At 42.6% G+C, this 17112-nt stretch overlaps 1 protein-coding gene across 1 annotated transcript in view; it reads left to right on the forward strand.

The window, feature by feature from the left end:
• Nucleotides 1-6023, forward strand: part of LOC124119660 (protein APCDD1-like) — a 51120-nt gene extending 45097 nt beyond the window's left edge. Inside the window, exon 4 of the mRNA XM_046482254.2 lies at nucleotides 2747-6023. Within this exon, the coding sequence (XP_046338210.2) occupies nucleotides 2747-3517 (771 nt within the window). The 3' untranslated portion in view covers nucleotides 3518-6023. The remainder of the gene's footprint in view (nucleotides 1-2746) is intronic.
• The last annotated feature ends 11089 nt before the right edge of the window (nucleotides 6024-17112 follow it).

The following is a 17112-nucleotide window of genomic DNA, read 5'->3' on the forward strand; positions in this document are numbered from 1 at the left end:
TTCAAAAGGTTTGCAGTTTGCACGCAGCCTTTTCGATTTATACATCAATGACTCAAAAATAATACACTGTCATTCCTTTCAATCAAATGTTCTCAACAACAGTTTAGTTACAAAAAAGCGTATAAATAAGACAGACATCTGGTGAGATCAATGGATAGTCCTGGCGTAGGAAAACATCTTGTGGCGTTAATCAGGTGATCAGGTCTTTCACTGGCCAAACAACGCAGAGTAGTACCTAACAAAGTTCAAAGAGTCTGTCAATCAAGTTGCTCCACTGGAGTCGGCATACATCTAAAGGGAAACAACATCCAACTAGAATATGATTGGCTAGCCCTGTGTCATTAAAAAGGTCACAGCCATTACTATAGCTGCAGACACCTGTGTTAATTTATCCTTCCTACACTACATGTCTAGGTGTGTTGTTTCTCATTGTACCCGTGAAGATCCGGGTTAGAATTGGTCTTCAGCATCCAATGCTTGACGTAAGAGGCGACTAACGCGATCGGGTGGTCAGGTCCCCTGACTTGGTTTATGCATGTCATCGTTTCCCAATTACGTAGTCACGATTATTTACAGGCAATCGTCATACAGCTGCAAGATTGCAGAATGTGGCGTTAAACAACAAACAAAACAAATGTTTCACATTTCATTCTGCACACTCGGATGGGAATGATTAAGGCAATGGTACAAAATAAATTTCAATGTTTGAACGTGAAGCAGATCATTTATTTGAAACAGACTCTCCAATGCACTCCCTGTTGTCAAGTATTTTTCAGGGATTACAATGATCTCACCAACTTAAGATTTGTCCGGACCAATGGTACATTTCGTTTATAGCTAACAATGACCCTAGTCAAGGATCGCTTTGTGGAAGTAGATGGCGATTGTAGCCGAAGCCTAAGATCGCGACATTATGGACTTAGGATAAATGTACCGACATGGCAAGTGGGCAAAGGAAGAAAGTGGCAAGGTACTGCTTTCAGCTTGACCCGTGACGATCAGGGGTAGAATAGGTCTTCAGCAACCCATGCTTTCTGTAAAAGGCGACTATGATTGTCGTAAGAGGCGAATAACGGGATCGGGTGGTCAGGCTCGCTGACTTGGTTTCTCCATGTCATCGTACCCCAATTGCGTGGATCGATGCTCATGATATCAATCACTAGATTGTCTGGTCCAAACTCGATTATTTACAGACCGCCGTCATATAGCTGGAATATTGCTGAGTGCTGCGTTAAACAACAAACAAACAGACAGACAAACAAACAAACAAAGCTTTCAGCTTGCATTGGGATTTCCCGACATTCTTATTGTGGTGAAAGAGTCATCTCTGTGGGCGTGGCTTATTTGTTTCATTCATGGAGAAATGAATGCAAAACTAATTGACCCATTCAACCAATCAGATTGCAGGAATTACAATGAACACACACAAAAAGTAAAGTACGTAGATATAAAAACTAAAATGTCTCCCATCCCATTCTTCTTATATCTTTTTCGAAAAAACTAATATTTAATTTATTGTGGCCTAAACGAAGTTTCATCTGAAAGCTGCTTCATTGAAATATCATGATTGGTACGAGCACCCTTGGGGCTTATCTTTGATAGCGCCTACATCCGGGCAAGTCATGGCATCTTACACCTATCTACCGGTGCCATAGCTGTATCATGTTCCCAGGCTGATTGATCAGGGGGGGAAATGTGATGATTTGTTGTGATAGAGCCCCAATACACATGTTACATAAATAGGACAACTTGGCAATGATCGCCTCCCCACGTGTGATGGAAAACAGCGCCACCTCGAGAGCAGATTGTTGTTATTTCCCCCTGCTGCCCCACGTGCTGTGTTGCTCTATGTACAATTACCGCGTTTTCTAGCAAATGCTCTTCCGGTTTGCCAGCAATGGTGGACAGATTGATCGACGTGCCACCTGGCGGCCAAATGCTGTATGATATTAAATGGTGGTCTTTTAGGTCAAGTGAAATAATATGGATACATTATTAAGAGAGTAAAAAACGTTGACTTTTGAAATGTTTCGTTTCTGGTACACCATCTCAGGGTTCCAATCTCAACAACGGTACATCGTGGGTGCATTACAGGTGAACATTGTTACGTCTATGGAACGTGGTGTTACCGTAACTAAATGGACATTGTTTCTATGTTTGTTTGTTTATTTGTTTTTTTACGCCGTACTCAGCAAAATTCCAGCTGTATGACAGCGGTCGGTAAATAATCGAGTCTTGATCACACAATCCAGTGATTGACACCATGAGCATCGTTCTACACAATCTGGATACAATGACAACCAGGTCAGCGGGCCTGATCACCCGATCCCGTTTGTCGCCTCTTACGACAAGCATGGTTTGCTAAAGACCAATTCTAACCCGGATTTTCACAGGGGTGTTTCTATTTACTTCTATTCATTGGTATATGTCAATAAATAGTGTTGTGTTCGGTTCCTTTCATTGACATTATTACAGATTATTCCCCCAACATCATATCAGGTCATTCCATTATATAAGGCCTAGGTGCCATTGTACAGAAAAACCTTAGCGCTACAACTACAGGTATGGGAGCTACGATCACCTTAACACTACGATCGCTTTGTACAAGGCGCCCTGGTTTGCTGTGTGTATTAGATTCGTGATTTCGTGATTATGGAAAGGATTTTGTCGCTTTTTTCACATAATCTTTACTAACGTTCTTGTAGCTATATCAATGAAATAACTGTTCTTGTTTTATCTTTTTCAGACACAAGGATGTAGCGTCTGCGCCCGGATAGCCAACTCCAACGACTACTACCCCCCAGAACTCCATACCCACCCAGGGACCATCCTCAGCCTTGAGGGGGATTGGGTCAGTACAAGATGCGAGTCCAGACAACAAGGAATGTTCCTGACAAGATGGCTGACCTTCCTCCCAGACGGGCGGTCATGGCAAGGGATTTACGACTTCTTCAAGGACTCGTCATGCTCTGAGCCGACCTTCACCTTGACCGCTAAAGGAAATTACGTTGGAGGTGACGTTTCTTCCATAATTCCTCATTCAAAGGACTACAGCTTCAAGGTCACTCGTCTCAAGGTCACACCCAAAAGTGGCCAGATCGTGGGTCACCTCAATCACTATCAGGGCGGGAAGTGCGGTACCGATAGATCATGGGTGGTGGGCGTGGAGCAAGATGTAACCTTCACGAACGGATGCGTGACCTTGGGAATACAGCTCCCGAATATCGAACAAGAGATTCTCAAAATGGAGGTCGTTCACCGTCAGCTTCATCTTCTTGTGGGGTCAAGGTTCACGGACGCCCCCACAACGAGGTTCAGGGATAAGAGACCGACGTCATTCCAGGAGCCTCTTGTGAAGTGTGATCGCTTTCACAGTGACATTCACATCAACTCTATCTACGAGGGTCGGGCACTACCTCTCAGTGCGCCGCTCGTCTCTCAAAGCCTCGAATCCTCAAGCTGGGTAGCATGCCCCACTGTCCTCCTTATTCTACTAGTAACACTCTTACAGATGTAACGGCCCTGTAAGTTTCCCTTAGGATCTATACAATGGTCTCAGCCCTCATGTTTAACCAAACAACAAGTCTTCGATCTTATCTTATCATGTTAACATTTAACAGTGTTTGACCCTAATCAATCGTATCTAGCATTTAAGCAAATGGGCGTTGTACACTAAATATAGATTCAATTGAAAGCTGTTGAATTCAGTACCTGTAAATCAAGTGATATTGTCACACCTGGGACAGGTAGAAACTAACAAATAGAAGTATCTTCTCCGTATGGTGATATATACATAAAGAAAAAATATAATTTCTACTTGTCCTATTGATAACCTATCCGTATGTTTTTTTTTTGGTTACAAAATGGCCAGTAATGCAGTTCGATGTCTTATTGGTTTTTTTGTGTGTAATTCATCTGTACCAATTCCATGAAACCATGGAGATGAAATTGCTACAATTGATAAAGGAACTCTTTCGATGGATAATATTTCATAATTAATAATGTTTCAAAATGCTGATTTAATGACGGTCTGCTCCAAGCACTCAGGGTAAACTACATACGTAGATTAGCTTTACAGATATACTTTGAAACATTGTACATACTTTATATGGTTATGATGAACTATTGTCGATTTCACCAATCGTTGTGTTCAGTCCCTAGATCCTAGTGCTGGTACATATTGCTGTCAATCAATGTCAGTGTCTATTATACATGTATATAACGCATATCACTTTGTCTATGTTGCCCTACAGTTTTTGATGTCATCAATTACGGCTCTTGTCGAGTCATTAGATTATATTGTGGTTGTTAGCAATCTATATAGACTTGCTGAAAGTCTCAAATAATTGGTCTTCTGTGAAACACCATTTATCCGAACTCTACCGTTCCTGGTTAAATCCGGGCATTTCCTTTCTCGTTTATCCAGTTATCACATCTCCATTTTACTCTTGATCTTAATAGAATGGAGATAGGTAAATAAAATCATTGGATAATCGGGAATCGGACATTTCTTGATTAAAGAGTCACTGGTAAGTGATGATATCAATTATAAATATATAACGGTATTTCCAAATGTAATCGTCCGAACATTTCCGAACTAACTTTTTTCTCTTTTAATTTCAAACGAAGAGAGAAATTATTGTTCAAATAAATTTTAGAACAGGTCTCAGATAGTGGGATTCATTCGATGCTCGTGAAATTGCAACGCTGTCAGTATCGTTTTGTGTCAAAACGTGTGAATAAGGAACCTTCTTCATTTTTGTAAAACAGTACTTTATGAATACCACTCAAAACAACTTAAGGTTCATATTTCACACCATTATTTCGTATATTTGTTGTACAACATAATTATCGAACACCTTGATGTATCGTTGTAATTGCATATAATTGCGTGGATGAGATATTTTTTGTCGTTTCATTTTGGTTTGATATCGTCACATGCAGCAAGATGCAATTGTGAATATCTGTATTTCGTTATGTATCGACACACGTGGTACTTCTATAATAACCGTGTTTAATTCACTAGGCTGTGCTTTCTTTAAGGTCGTCCTCTGGATTTGGTTTCTTGTTTGACGCCGCACTCAGAAATGTTCCAGCTGTATGACGTCGGTATGGATCGAGTCTGGACCAGACAATCCAGTGATTAATGTCATGAGCATCGATCCACGCAATTAGGATCGATGACATGCTTAAACCAAGTCAGCGAGCCTGACCACCCGATCCCGCTAGTCGACTCTTATTACAAGCATAGTCGCCTTTTACGGCAAGCATGGGTTGCTGAAGACCTATTCTACCCCTGATCGTCACGGGTCTCGTCCTGTGGAGAAACTACACCATTGTGTTTGTGTGTCTATGTTGGCTGAGCGCTGCTTTGAACATTTCAATAACGCCTGTCATGTCAGTTTAGTGTCAGTGGAGAGAAGCCCACAGCGTTAGGTTGTAGACGTTTATCACATTAGTGAAACCCACGAGCACAGACATGGTGCCTAGAGACCAAGAATCATGATTGGGTTCAATCCTGGGATTCAAACTCACTACTAGCAGATTAGACCCTTTTCACAAATTCACCGTATACATTGATACCTAACTTTCTTAATAGTTATAATAGTAATATTTGATATAGCAACTTCCTTAGACATACAATACACTTTATGATCCGATTTTCAATACTAAACCAAAATGATATTTTACAATTTAGCTTTAAGTGAGAACGTAGTGCAGTGTACCATTTGAAATATTATGTTGTTTTCAGATTCATAATGTCATCTTTGAAATTTGCCACCATTCATCCTCGTTCATTCCCATGTGTTATTTATTGTGTACATTGTGTAGAACATCCGCTAAACACATCTCAGGTCGCCATGGCAACGTTATTGTTTGTGACGTCATACCGAATCTTGTACAGTGTAACATCGTGTTTTACAGTGTATGTACCATTGAATGACTTACAGATGTAAATATTAGTTACACATGCATGTAAAAATTATGACACTGAAATGAATAAAGAATGGTTACCAACTGCGCCATCTTGTCAATGTTGTTGTCAAGCTGCTGACAAAAGTAACAACTGAGCAGAGATATGTGTCTCTCTGTTCATCTCCTTTTGGGTGTCTGAAAACATGTTTGTTTGTTTGTTTGGCGGGGCATGAGAGTTTACTGGGTTCTGTTCTGTTCTTATAGGCTGTTATCTGGCGTTTTGTCTGACTCCGTAGTGTTCGTAGGACTCTTATCTGGCGTTTTGTCTGACTCCGGGGAGTTCGTAGGGCTCTTATCTGGCGGTTGGTCTTGACTGCGGAGAGTTCGTGGGGCTGTTATCTGGCGGTGGTCTGACTGCGGGGAGTTCGTAGGGCTCTTGTCTGGCGGTTGGTCTTGACTGCGGAGAGTTCGTGGGGCTCTTATCTTGCGTTTTGTCTGACTCGGGAGAGTTCGTAGGGCTCTTTTCTGGCGGTTGGTCTTGACTGCGGAGAGTTCGTGGGGCTCTTATTTGGTGTTTTGTCTGACTCCGGAGTGTTCGTAAGGCTCTTATCTGGCGGTGGTCTGACTGCGGAGAGTTCGTAGGGCTCTTATCTGGCGGTTGGTCTTGACTGCGGAGAGTTCGTAGGGCTCTTATCTGGCGGTTGGTCTTGACTGCGGAGAGTTCGTGGGGCTGTTATTTGGTGTTTTGTCTGACTCCGGAGAGTTCGTAAGGCTCTAATCTGGCGGTGGTCTGACTGCGGAGAGTTCGTAGGGCTCTTATCTGGCGGTTGGTCTTGACTGCGGAGAGTTCGTGGGGCTGTTATCTGGCGTTTTGTTTGACTCGGGAGAGTTCGTGGGGCTCTTATCTGGCGGTGGTCTTGACTGCGGAGAGTTCGTAAGGCTCGTATCTGGCGCTTGGTCTTGACTGCGGAGAGTTTGTAAGGTTCTTATCTTGCGGTTGGTCTGACTGCGGAGAGTTCGTGGGGCTCTTATCTGGCGGTGGTCTTGACTGCGGAGAGTTCGTAAGGCTCTTATCTGGCGCTTGGTATTGACTGCGGAGAGTTTGTAAGGCTCTTATCTGACGGTTGGTCCTGACTGCGGAGAGACCGCAAGGGTCTTATCTGGCGGTTGGTCTTGACTGCGGAGAGTTCGTAAGGCTCTTATCTTGCGGTTGGTCTTGACTGCGGAGAGACCGCAAGGGTCTTCTCTTGCGGTTGGTATTGACTGCGGCGAGTTCGTAAGGCTCGTATCTGGCGCTTGGTCTTGACTGCGGAGAGTTTGTAAGGTTCTTATCTTGCGGTTGGTCTGACTGCGGAGAGTTCGTAAGGCTCTTATCTAGAGGTTGGTCTTGACTGCGGAGAGTTGACTGTCATCCGTCAACCACTTTAGCACCCGGTGTTTCAAAATTATGTTCCATTACACACACAATCATGCGACGAAAGTCGGTTATTATCGAATAATATTCATTGACCTAACTAGAAATTCCAGTTTTGTTATATTTCATGTCCGAATAAAAATGTTTTCTTCTGTGTTATCATGTAATTTTGTGATCGTCGACCTGGCCTTGTCGTGGGGGGTAAGAGCAGGCGATTTAACATCTCACAACATTGTCATAATATGGCAAGGCTCATATTCGGTGGATGGTCTAACAGTGGAGAGTTGAGTAACTAACATACGGCGTTGGGTCTGCCTGCGGAGAATTGACTAGACTCACAGAACCCAACTAGACAGCAATATTGCAACTTAAACAACACAGACGATAACTGTTGGAGCATGGACAGGCAAACCAGTGGTTGATAGAATGATGACACACAATCTGCAAGGCACAGCGGGTGGCGATGCCACTCCGTAACAACGTGATGGGCATAGCGCGAAATTCAATATGGGTTTAAATAATAAATGACGTCTTTCGTATGTGAAATATTCGGTTATTTAGTGCAGGATATATTCCAGGGGGATATTTCCCCAAATGTCTCGAATCCCTCGCTCCAAGACAACCTCAATTCTTAAGCTTGTTTTTCAATAGGCACCAACAGTTTTCGGTAATATTGACATCTGGTGATTATGCCGGACACAACATTAAATTTATGTTGATCTGTTGAACGGGCGTATTTTTATCCTGGAAAATACAATTGTTTCCCGTGACCTCGCTATGACATTCCGCAAGTGAGAATCGTGTATATCGAACGTAGGCACAAATCCTTTTGAACGGCTTCCGACGGTACAAAAAGTCATTGCGGTGAGGTGAGGTGAAATGGGGTTTTTGCGTCGCTGAAACAATTAAAATATATTATTTTACTTGCCTATGTATGACGTAATCAATTGTGCAGGGGATGACCGAATTTGGGTCATGGGACACACAAGCCCGAATGTCAGGATCACAAACGACAAGGCCGGAAATCATGATCACACACAAGGTCGGAAATCATTATCACACATGACAAGGTCGGAAGTCAGGATCACACACAAGACCGGAAGTCATAATCCTTCACAAGGCCGGAAGTCATAAACACACGCAAGGCCGGAGGTCAGGATCACACACGACAAGGCCGGAAGTCATGATCACACACTAGGTCGGAAGTCATAATCCTTCACAAGGCCGGAAGTCATAAACACACGCAAGGTCGGAGGTCAGGATCACACACGACAAGGCCGGAAGTCATAATCCTTCACAAGGCCGGAAGTCATAAACGCACGCAAGGCCGGAGATCAGGATCACACACAAGGCCGGAAGTCATATCCGTCATAACATTGTATTGAAAGTCAGTGCGAAAATATCGTTTATCAAAAAACACACAAAACTCATTCCCTCATCCTCATGTTAATGTCCATCTTAACATGTCCAGACAGAAAATCGTACACCGCACAGAAAATAAAATAAAGATGTGAAATTGCCAGCCGGTTTCATATCTTATTCCTATGACCATGTCACAGACAGGGACAACATTCATCCACCATATTTTATTCATTCTTACAGACTTGGGCGAAAAATATTAGCAATATCCCGGCAATATCACCAGCCTTTCTATACTCAATAAAGTTTGACAAAGGGTCTTTGTTCACGTTTCCCGCTGATGCTGACTTGTAACGTAACCTGCCATAAACATGTCTTCCTTTTCACCGGAGGAACTCATGAGTTCTCAAAAATATAGCAATCTCATGTCCCTGGTCGCAGGTCACCTCGTAGACACATATATTGTGCGTGATGAAAGGCTTGAATTTACGTATCTGTTGCATATCCGTTTCACGAAATCTCGACAGACTATGAAATAAAAATCTTTATAATTAAATCTCTAAAATACTGGAGCCAGCTTGTAGACCTGGAACCTTTCCTCTACTCTACCAAAACTCTACTTAGTGCTGTGTGGTTTCATTTCAAATAAATAATGGCACTGTGCGCTCTTCTCCCAAACACATAACACACTATTGCCAGTCGTTTAGTGCACTCCTTTACCCAAACTAAAGAAAGATAAATATTTTTGTTACATCGGAATATTTCCTTGATGGAGATAACGAATTTGTCGGTACTGTTTCCAGAATTAAAACAAAAATGGTTCCTTTGTTTGTTCTGGGTCTATTAAATCTCGCCGGTACATTTCGTCATCCAACATTCAATAAACAAGAGAATATGTGGTTAAAATAATCCAAATCGTAAATTAATTCAAAATGGTGAATAGCTCTTGTCAACTCAAGGCCAAGAAGCCTTCAATGCTATTAACACGTGGCGTGTAGACGATGAAATATACAAGCATTGATGTTTATTATAGTGCACTGAAATAGACATGTTTGTCAGTGAAATGTATTGCGGAGAGGATCTGCCATGAGATACATTTAAAATGTGCACGTTGCTATGCGATACGTTGCATGCCAAGTGCACGGACTTTCTGCAAAATGTTCGGTGAAATAAGGTGCAGTTTGCAGTTTTCTTATCTGATCCCCATCAAGCCGCGTGGGGTAGATATTTGAAATATGTATTTGGTACATAACTGATCTTATTTTATACGTCAAAAACATATCGTTCTCTTTCAGATTATTGTACGTACAAGCCTGTGTGTCATACCGATTTCACGAAACGAGTGTGAGAATTCTTACACTTTTAGCGGGGATAATAAATGAATTCTTACATGTGTGCGTAAACCCATTATGACGCACATGCGAGTGCAACAGTTTCTTTATTTCCAATTATTTCTTAATCCTTTTGAGCTCGCTTTCAGAAAAATGCACTATTCACGACATCCGTCTTTGAAAAACCCAATTGGCGAATGACGCGAATCAGCTATGACGTCGTTTCTAGTGTGACGTCATTCTGACCTTACATCACAATAAGATTCGAATGATGTCAAATGCCGTGCTGATGACGTAAACAATACAACGATGTATGTGAAGTGAAATTTGCACTAGTGGACATACGATTTTTATATGAACTCTGTTATTTCTAATCCCATGGGGAAATAGAATACATATTACTGAACAACAAAAGTTCCTGTGACATTGAATACGATTTAATGCAAAGTTATGTTTTTTACCAAATCTGAAACAATTTCGGTTTGCAACAGATAAAAGACTCCTGTAAGTGTTCAAATGATTTAATTTGCCATACTGAGTTCAGAAAATGTGTGATTTCATAAAAAAACAAAAAACATGAACATGCTAAAATGTCAATTTACAAATCAATAGCGTGTGTGTCTACCTCTGGTTGCGATGCAAGCAACACATCTTCGTCTCATGGAATGGACCAGGCGTCGCACAAAGTCCTGTGGGATATCTGTCCATATCGGCTGGAGCATGTTTCGAAGTTCCTGGAGTGTCTGTGGAACACGTGATTGACGTCGAAGGCGCCGATCCATCTCATGTGGTCGATTTGTGAGAGATCAGGGGAGTGAGCCGGTCAGGGGATGGCATTCACAGTTTTTTTCGAAGGGAATCCTGAACAAGTCGAGCAATATGAGGCCGGGTGTTGTCATGTTGAAATGTAATGCCTGGGCCATGACGACTCAAAAACGGTAGAACAACAGGGCCGATGATTTCGTCGCGGTATCGCTGTCCATTGATATTTCCTCTACCACTATCAAACGGGCCCTCTGTCTTGCTGTAATCCCACTCCATACCATAACGCTGCCGCCCCCGAACCGATCTTCTTCCATAACACAATGACTGACGTAACGTTCACCTCGACGTCGGTACACTGGAATCCGTCCATAGCTGTGGCTGAGGTGACAACGAGACTCGTCAGTAAATAGAACTTGTCCCCACTGCATGGCCGTCCAGCGTAGACGTTGTCTGCACCACTGTAGACGTGCTTGACGGTGGTTTCCTGTCAAAATGGGACGTCTGGCGACAATCCCTGCACATCTGAGGCGACGACGTACGGTTTGTGAAGATGCTTCTTGCAGTCACTGTTGATGGCTGGAATCGATTTCGTAGGTGTGTTTTATACCCATTCTTGGGTAGTGAAATGCATGGGGCTTGCATAAAAGTCAACTTTTGCATAGAATGTAACTATGCTTTTCTGTAGCAGTTGCGTTTTTGTGACTTGATTCCATACATGTACTACAATATTGAAAACCAAACTTTACTTGTTTGAAAAATACACTAAAATATTGGTGTCACAGGAACTTTTGTTGTTGAGCATATATTCCAGTCATTTTGCAGGGCTAACCATGAAGCGGCCATCTCACTCAAGAGTTGTCGTGTTTTTACCCCCGTTCTGAAATTTGGATACCGTGATGTACTTGTATTTAAATCTACCTCAGCAATCCATTTAATTTTATTAAACTAAAGTGGCGCCTATATATGATTGTTTGTATTGTCCACGTACATAAATAAGGCAGCTTTGTATTTATGTGGTCCAAAATCACCCTAAGATCTACTTCCCCCCTTCCTGTGGCGCCTTAGATAACACGTACCCCAATATCGGATAAATATAATATAGATATAACGTAGAAATAATATGTATCTAAAACTGGTAACTGACATTAAAATCACATCAAAGAATTTCATATGTCCTACTCGGTTAATCGATACGTGAAAGAATAGGACTTGCGGTTATAGATCTAGAAGTCCCAACAAAGACACCTACCCAGCCCACTCGACGCCACCCTAACCCTGACCCCACAGCAGGACGGTATCATCAAATTACACTGCCGGACAAAATAACGTATACACATGAAAAGGGTTTGACCAAATAATTACAGACGTTAATAGGCTGAAAACAGTCGCCGAAACACGGCAAACTTAAAGTCCAAAACACTACTATCATATCCGTATCAAAAACATCACCATCGAATAAACCTTTCTTGCTTGTTTCACTTTTAGCCACCATCAAACATGGGTGTATACTTTCTTTTGCCCGGCAGGATACTTGCAAACATTATTCCCTAACATTCAATCAATGCAGAGAATATGGCCGTGAGCTGTAATGTGAGCCTGTAGTATTCGTACATATACGTTGTGAGGGCAGCTAGCCAGTGCTCTCTGTCAGAGTAATGCAATGCATCTTTATAATCGTTATCGTGTGTGTTGACAGCTTGACGGGAGTACTCACATCCATGCAAGTGTTAGGTACACAGTGTGTTTGTCAGGGAGACACACGATATCAATGAAACACAAGCATTCGGAAACACTGGGTACGCATGCGTGAGTTATTCCGACGTGGAACTGGATTCCGATTTGGAAAGATAGGCCGAAACTCTCTCTCTCTCTCTCTCTCTCTCTCTCTCTCTCTCTCTCTCTCTCTCTCTCTCTCTCTCACTGTAAGGTAATGAGTTTAATCATACTACATATCCTCCCCTCCCTCCTGTTTCCTCTCCCTTTCTCCCCTCTCGTCTCTTTCTCTCTCTCTGTTCCTCTCCTCTCTCCTACACCCCTCTCTGACCCCTCCCCGTCTCTCTCTATGTTCCTCTCCTCTCTCCTACACCCCTCTCTGACCCCTCCCCGTCTCTCTCTCTGTTCCTCTCCTCTCTCCTACACCCCTCTCTGACCCCTCCCCGTCTCTCTCTCTGTTCCTCTTCTCTCCTCTCCCTCTCTCACCCTATACCCCCTCTCTCCCCTCCCCGTCTCTTTCTCTCCTCTCATCTCTTTCTCTCTCTGTTTCTCTCCTCTCTCCTCTGTACTCTCTCTCTCACCCTATACCCCTCCCTCTCTCCCCTCCCCGTCTCTTTCTCTCCTCTCATCTCTTTCTCTCTCTGTTTCTCTCCTCTCTCCTCTGTACTCTCTCTCTCACCCTATACCCCTCCCTCTCTCCCCTCCCCGTCTCTTTCTCTCCTCTCATCTATTTCTCTCTCTGTTTCTCTCCTCTCTCCTCTGTACTCTCTCTCTCACCCTATACCCCTCTCTCTCACCCTCCCCCGTTCCCCTTTCACTCTCACTCACTGCAGGGTAATGAGTTTAATCATTACTACACATCCCTTGCATTTGTTTCATTTAGACCCTCAGATCCAATCTCAGCCTCCTTTGTCCAGTATACAATGTTGGAGAGTTACGGACAGGATCCAACAACTTGATGCTCTTACAAATTGCATTTGTGAATACCGACAACGGAAACCGATCTCTCCCAGTGAACGTTATTCAGGCACCTCAAGGTAAATAATGCATAATGTCACGAATCACATTCTCAAGAAAATTAATTCTTTCTAGATAGTAAAAGCCCACCAATAAAGAATAAAACACACGTGTGAGTCTGGTACGTGTAATTAATTTGTCGAGACTTCTATAGTCGCAACTCGAATGTGACAGCGAAACGGATCGCACGCAGCCACGCCGATAGGCCCTTGACACCATTGTATTTGAAGGTGGGCACCAGTAGATTTACACCAGTTGGCTCAGCCGAAGCCATAAATTAAGTAAATTAGAAGTTAAATACACCTCGCACAGAGGTCACGGGCACTTAGCATTGGAAGAGATTTACTTTCCACTCTAAATCAGGAAAGACTGATGTGAAGATTTATTGTCCTTTGTTGGGCGCAGTTACAAGCATTCAGTCTGTCTACTTGAAGTTTGCCAAAATGGGATTAAATATTGAACATGACGAAAGTGATGTTGGTGAAGTATGGACATGTTGTATACATGTTGTATAACCTGATACCGGTGTGTCAATATGTAATCCCAACTTTGCTGTGCATGGGTGCGGGGATCGGAATGACCTTGTAACTATTTACACACATGTAATGATTTTTACTGCACAAATCATCACATACTGGTTTATGAAAAAGTCGCGTTTTCAAACTATTAAAAAACGGGCGGGTTAAAGAGTGGGTTTCAAATACCGACTTCTTAAATCTAGTCGGGAGATATTCAAATGTTGATTCATAACCTCAGTGTGTGTAAGTATGCTGAGAGGTGGAAGGCACATTCTGATTTGAGTTGCGGAGGGGGAGGTGCCAACTTCTGGTTTCATAACTTCATTGTTGGGCGGGGGATGGAGGTGATCATATTCTGATTTCATAACTTCTTTGTTGGGTGGGGGATGGAGGTGATCATATTCTGATTTCATAACTTCTTTGTTGGGTGGGGGATGGAGGTGATCATATTCTGATTTCATAACTTCTTTGTTGGGTGGGGGATGGAGGTGATCATATTTTGATTTCAAAACTTCTTTGTTGGGTGGGGGATGGAGGTGATCATATTCTGATTTCATAACTTCTTTGTTGGGTGGGGGATGGATTTGATCATATTCTGATTTCATAACTTCTTTGTTGGGTGGGGGATGGAGGTGATCATATTCTGATTTCATAATTTCTTTGTTGGGTGGGGGATGGAGGTGATCATATTCTGATTTCATAACTTCATTGTTGGGCAGGGGATGGAGGTGATCATATTCTGATTTCATAACTTCTTTGTTGGGTGGGGGATGGAGGTGATCATATTCTGATTTCATAACTTCTTTGTTGGGTGGGGGATGGAGGTGATCATATTCTGATTTCATAACTTCTTTGTTGGGTGGGGGATGGATGTGATCAAATTCTGATTTCATAACTTCATTGTTGGGTGGGGGATGGAGGTGATCATATTCTGATTTCATAACTTCTTTGTTGGGTGGGGGATGGAGGTGATCATATGCTGATTTCATAACTTATTTGTTGGGTGGGGGATGGAGGTGATCAAATTCTGATTTCATAACTTCTTTGTTGGGTGGGGGATGGATGTGATCAAATTCTGATTTCATAACTTCATTGTTGGGTAGGGGATGGAGGTGATCATATTCTGATTTCATAACTTCATTGTTGGGTGGGGGATGGAGGTGATCATATTCTGATTTCATAACTTCTTTGTTGGGTGGGGGATGGAGGTGATCATATTCTGATTTCATAACTTCATTGTTGGGTGGGGGATGGAGGTGATCATATTCTGATTTCATAACTTCTTTGTTGGGTGGATGTGACATCATTGTGGGGTTTGGGATTGGGGTGTTACATAATTGCCGGATGTGTGCAGGTGTGGGTGGTTGTTCAAGTTCTGATTTCATAACTTCTTGTGATCATATGTTGATTTCATAACTTCATTTCGGGATGGGGGATTGGGGTGATTAAATTCTGATTTCATAACTTCATTGGGGTTTGGGATGCTGGATGTGTGCAGGTGTGGGTGGTTTTTCAAGTTTTGACGTCGAACCTTCTTTGTGGGGTACAAGACTAATACTGACTGATATTCAAAGTTTAACTTAGACTGAATTTAGTCCCAGAAATAAAGTTATCTTATTTACAAACATATATCTAAAACACAAAAATAATAAAATCAAAATGCAGCCAAGTTCAATTCTTAATGTCAAAGCTGAGGCAATCTAGACTTGCCAAATCATTCTAGACTTGAGTTGGACTCCTTTTTATTTTTTTTCTCTCGGGCCTGGAAGACAGACGTTTAACATTATGAATGTATTTCCATGTCAATAGAGCCCATGTAGGATTTTCAATATAAGCCCAAGACAAACATCCCTTGAATATCCAGTGTATCATGTATACAGTCCCTGATACATCAACCCCTGATCCTTTCGTCACCAAAGCTTCGTTTGAGTGAGTGAGTATGGTTTCACGCCGCTTTGAGCAATATTCCAGCAATATCACGTCGGAGGACACCAGAAATGGGCTTCACACATTGTACCCATGTCGGGAATCGAACCCGGGTCTTCGGCGTGACGAGCGAACGCTTTTAAGAACAAGGCTAAACTACCAGCCCTTCCTTTTGGAAGTGACACCACTGTCACATCTCTCCTATCATGAACTTACATAAATATTTCCCTCGATCATGAACTGGCCAACCAACCAAAATGCTTCTTCCGGACGAGAGTTCGGCATAGATCCACATTCAAAATTACGATCTCCTTCTAGCCAATCCTCGATATATGTAATATTTCCCTCGATCATGAACTTGACAACCAACCAAAATGCTTCTTCCGGACGAGAGTTCGGCATAGATCCACATTCAAAATTACGATCTCCTTCTAGCCAATCCTCGATATATGTAATATTTCCCTCGATCATGAACTTGGCAACCAACCAAAATGCTTCTTCCGGACGAGATTTCGGCATAGATCCACATTCAAAATTACGATCTCCTACTAGCCAAGGCAAGGACCTGAAAAGAAGTTATCCGGGATTCGAAACAATCAAACACGGTATGAGAGATGATTGCTAATTCCGAATACAACACTAGATTTCCAGGCGTAGTTAAAATCCAGTGCCCAGGTGCTGGTAGTGAAGGAGCGGCAACTCAGGTGCTTCATCGAACACATGTTTCCCTAAGAATTAAGCGCGAGTATAGTTTTACGCCGCTTTTAGCAATATTCCAGCAATATCACGGCTTCATTGTACCCATGTCGGGAATCGAACCCGGGTCTTCTGCGTGACGAGCGAATGCTTTAACCACTAGGCTACCGACCGCCCCTTAAGAATTAAGAAACATGGCAGGAAGTCCTTTAGCAATATGACCTTCCCATGTGGACTGTGCGAAACAAGGGGAGTTGAGTATTGATGAAAGACTCACAACGCAGCTGTGATATCTCTAGTCCTGCACCGGGATTGTGGAATACATGTATTTTATTAAACCTAATGGCATTGTGTGGCGTGTGTCTTAGCATGTCCGGTCCTAATGGCATTGTGTGGTGTGTGTCTTAGCATGTCGGGTCCTAATGGCAATGTGTGGCGTGTGTCTTAGCATTTCCGG

This window comes from Haliotis rufescens, unplaced genomic scaffold, assembly GCF_023055435.1.
Source record: "Haliotis rufescens isolate VD_foot unplaced genomic scaffold, xgHalRufe1.0.p SCAF_17, whole genome shotgun sequence".
NCBI classification, from domain to species: Eukaryota; Metazoa; Mollusca; class Gastropoda; order Lepetellida; family Haliotidae; genus Haliotis; species Haliotis rufescens.